The sequence below is a fragment of the Eimeria mitis genome, genomic scaffold (genome assembly GCF_000499745.2).
Source record: "Eimeria mitis Houghton genomic scaffold, Emh_scaff714, whole genome shotgun sequence".
NCBI lineage: Eukaryota > Apicomplexa > Conoidasida > Eucoccidiorida > Eimeriidae > Eimeria > Eimeria mitis.
Window position 1 is genome coordinate 11,738 of NW_013575204.1, and position 4,179 is coordinate 15,916.

General features: G+C 50.9%; 1 protein-coding gene across 1 annotated transcript; it reads right to left on the reverse strand.

Annotated features, from left to right (window-relative positions):
• Positions 1–2,655: 2,655 nt before the first annotated feature.
• EMH_0020430 (ribosomal protein L7, putative) lies at positions 2,656–2,955 on the reverse strand (the record flags this gene model as incomplete). Its single annotated transcript, XM_013501581.1, has 1 exon — positions 2,656–2,955. One exon carries the CDS (start codon positions 2,953–2,955, stop codon positions 2,656–2,658), a length of 300 nt encoding a protein of 99 aa, XP_013357035.1.
• Between the last annotated feature and the right edge of the window lie 1,224 nt (positions 2,956–4,179).

The window sequence follows — 4,179 nt, forward strand, 5'->3', positions numbered from 1 at the left end:
AATATAAATATCTAACCCGAGTTTCTTAAGAACAGCGTCAAAGTGTGGCCCGCATGTAAAAACTTGGTGTATGAGGTCTTCAACACAAAGGAGACCCAAACACCCAAATGTCTCCTCCACCTTCACGTTGTCAGAAAGAATACTATCAACACCCCCGCTCTCAGACTTCAGCCGTGCCCTGATATATATAAATAAATAAATAATATATATATATATATATATATATATATACATATATATATATATATATAGATAGATAGATAGATAGATAGATAGATAGATGTGTGTGTGTGTGTGTGTAGGTATACATGCTTATATATAGTTGTATATACACAAGTAAAGAAAAAACAAACAACGGGCACCAACTGTCTCCTTTGTCTCTAGGTGTCTCCAACTGTCTCCTCTGCAACTAACTGTCTCCATCTGTCTGTCTCCTCCTCTCCTTTATGGGCCCGCATCAACCAGCAGCAACATCTCAAAGCCACAAAACCCAGCAGCAGCAGCAGCAGCAGCAGCAGCAGCAGTAGCACTGCCTTCAAGCGCAGGCGGTGCATCCTGTGCATCAACAGCAACAGTAGCAGCAGCAGCAGCAGCAGCAGCAGCAGCAGCAGCAGCAGCAGCAACAGCAGCAACAGCAGCAGCAGCAGCAGCAGCAGGACCTTGTAAGGAAGAGTCTCCGCACAGTTTCTTCTGACGGCAAGCCATAGAATACAAAAGGAGACACTTCTCTCAGTATGGTGGTGGCTTTCTCATCGTTAGCTATAAAAGTACAGCTGTAAGGAGACGTTAACCCCAATGCCTGCAGCAACAACAACCCCACCATATAAACACACACCCCTCCTCGTACACACTATACTCTCCTCCTACTCCTGTTGTCTCCAGATAAACCCTAAACCCTAAACCCTAAACCCTAAACCCTAGACACTTGAGCCCCCCCATGGTCTAGACATAGATGCTGTGTAAGAATATATCCACTCTGTCTCCTTCTTTGTTTTCTTTGCCTCGCTCTTCTGTCTGTCTCCGTCTGTCTCCATCTGTCTCCCTTTATCTGTCTCTGTCTTCAACTGTCTCCTCCCCTTATCTGTCTGTCTCTGTCTCCTTCTACCCGCTCCTGTCTCCGTTTCTCTCTCCTTCTGTCTCCTTTTGTCTCCTTCTGTCTGCTTAGTCTCTCTCTGCCTCTGTCTCCTTTATCTCTATCTGTCTCCTGTCTCCTATCTCTATATGCCTCCTCCTGTCTCCTTCTGTCTCCGTTTGTCTCCTTTTGTCTCTCTCTGTCTCCTTTTGTCTCTTTCTGTCTCTACCTGTCTCCTCTGTCTCTCTCTGTCTGCTTCTGTCTCCTTCTGTCTCCTTTTATCTCTATCTGTCTCCTTCTGTCTCCTTTTGTCTCTTTCTGTCTCTACCTGTCTCCTTTTGTCTCTCTCTGTCTGCTTCTGTCTCCTTCTGTCTCCTTTTATCTCTATCTGTCTCCTTCTGTCTCCTTCTGTCTCCTTTCTTACCTTAAGTTTTTCTTTGGTTTTCTTACAGCCCCCTTCTCTATGATTTCTTACAACACAGTAAACCCGGGCAGCTGGCTGCCGCTGCTGCTTCGGCTTGCGGTTCCGCTGCACCCTCAACCTGCATGCACATACACCCCAGCAGCAGCAGCAGCAGCAGCAGCAAATGCAGCAGCAGCAGCAGTAGGAGGAGGAGGACGAGTACTAGTAGTAGAAAGTGCAACAGCTGAAGCAGCAGCTGCTGCTGCTCCTGCTGTTGCTGCTGCTGCTGCTGCAGAAGCACATAGTGCTGCAGCTGCAGCACGCAACTGCCACAGCTCGCAGCAGCCCGCGTCAAGCAGCAGCTTCATTCATGCTCCTGCTGCTGCTACTGCTACTGCTGCTTCTGCTACTGCTGCATCTGCTGCTGCTGCTACTGCTGCGTCTGCTACTGCTGCTGCCGCTGCTGCTGCTGTTGTTGCTTCTGTTGCTGCGTCCGTTTCTGGGGGGGCACCCCATTTGCTCTTGCTTGCACATCTGCTCCTGCTGCTGCAGAATCTGCTGTCTGTTCAGGTTGCTGCTGCTGCTGCTGCTGCTGCAGCAGCATTTGGTGCCTGCGCTAGTGCTGCTGCTGCTGCTGCTGCTGCTGCTGCTGACCTTTTGCTGTCTAGCATGGCTTGTCTGGCTTTCTTAATANTGCTGCTGCTGCTGCTGCTGCTGCTGCTGACCTTTTGCTGTCTAGCATGGCTTGTCTGGCTTTCTTAATAAAGTACTGCGCCGTCTTCACCGTGGGTCGCTCTCGGCGTCTCCGGGCCTGCAGCAGCAGCAGCAGCAGCAGCAGCAAACAGCAAACACAAATCCCGCTGTGGCTACTGTTGCTGCTGCTGCTGCTGCTGTTGATGCTGCTAGTCCTACTGCTGCTGCTGCTCCTCCTGCTGCTACTGCTGCTCCTCCTGCTGCTACTGTTCCTGCTGCTACTGCTGCAACTGCTGCTCCTGTTGCTGTCACTACTGTTTTTGCTGCTGCTGCCTTTTCTGCTGCTGTTTCTGTGAATACTGGTGCTGTGTTTTCTGCTGCTGCTGCTGCTGCTGCTGCTTCTGCAGCAGCAATTTGTGTTGCTGTTCCGATTTCTGTTGTTGCTGCAGTTGCTGCTGCCGCTGCATCCGCAACGCAGCAGCTTTTCCTACATCTTCTGCTGCTGTTCGTGCTGTTGCTGCTGCTGCTCCTGCTGCTGCTGCTGCTGTTCCTGCTGCTGCTGCTGCTGCTGTTCCTGCTGCTGCTGCTGCTGGTGCTGCAGCTGGTTGTGTATGCTTACTTTCTTGGCCTCAGCTATTGCCTGTGCACGCTCTTTTCGGGCGAACTCATCCTGCTGTCTCCTCTTCAGTACTGTCTCCGCTATCTTCAGAGACTCTCCATCTACGCGGGGCTTCAGCTGTCCCCGTGCTCCCCCCACCTGCTGCAGGTGCTGCACGTCTTCTACCATTGCTGCTGCTGCTGCTGCTGCTGCTGCTGTTGATGCTGCTGCTGCTGCGCAGGTGTACGTACACCCCACGGAAATAGTACTGCCGCAGCAATACAACAGCTGCAGCAACTGCTGCTGCAGCAACAAACACCTAAAGCGACGACAGCTGTCTAGGTGTCGGCAGCAGCAACAGCAGCTGCAGCAAATGTTACAGCAGCAGCTGCTGCAGCCGCAGCAGCAGGAACGGTCACTGGGGGCCCCCCTGAGCTCTGCTGCTGCTGTGAAGCCCGAGCTGCTCCTTCAGCAGGTAAAGATAAAGAAAGGAGTCACACAGGAGCAGCAGAAGACAAACTTAATTAAGAATGAGGGGCAGAGCTGCCTATACACCCGAAAACAAAGAAACCACTGAAATAAATAGAGGGCGGGGAGAGGGTCGGCCTCCCCTCAACCTCCTGCAGCCCCCTCGTATTTTAAATATATTATTTATAAAATTTATTATTTATTTCAAATGCAGCAGAGTTTCATGCTGTTGCTGCTGCTGCTGACCTGCAGCAGCAGCAGCAGCAGCAGCAGCAGCATCGGGGCCCAGGGCCCCACAGCATGCAGCGGGTACTCTGGGCCTTCCTTCTTAGCTTCTTCGATATAAATTTGTTGTTTGTCATCAATTTATTTTTTTAATTATATTGTCTCCTCTTCGCTTCTATTTGTGCTGCTGCAGTTCCCTCTGTTGCTACATATATTTCTGCTGCTGCTGCTGCTGCTGCTGCTGTTACTATTGCTGCAGTTGCTGCTGCGTTCTCCGTTGTCTTCGCGGGAATGGGGGATCCCGCAGGAGTGAATACTGGTGGGGATCGTGTGGGGTTGTCGCTGCTGGGATCGGATCCCGGATCTGTGGGGCGTATACATGAGGGCCTCGTCACCGTCGAGGCCCCCCCAGGTGAATCTGTCTTTTATAACCCAGCTCAGGTTTTTAACAGAGATCTCTCTATCCTTGTCCTCAAAACTTTTGCTCTCAAGCAGCAGCAAATCATCAAACAAAGATGTGAGGCAGACACACTACATACTTACACTTTTATAAAAAAAAAAAAAACACGCACAATCCGGCAGCTAGCTAGCCACAGATAGCTAGCCATAGCTAGCTAGCATCGTGGCTAGTTGGCGAGCAAACAGGCTAGCTAGCGAGGTAGCTAGGTGGCTAGCTATGTGGATGGACAGCGGGCTAGTTGGGTGGCTAGTTAAGTGGCT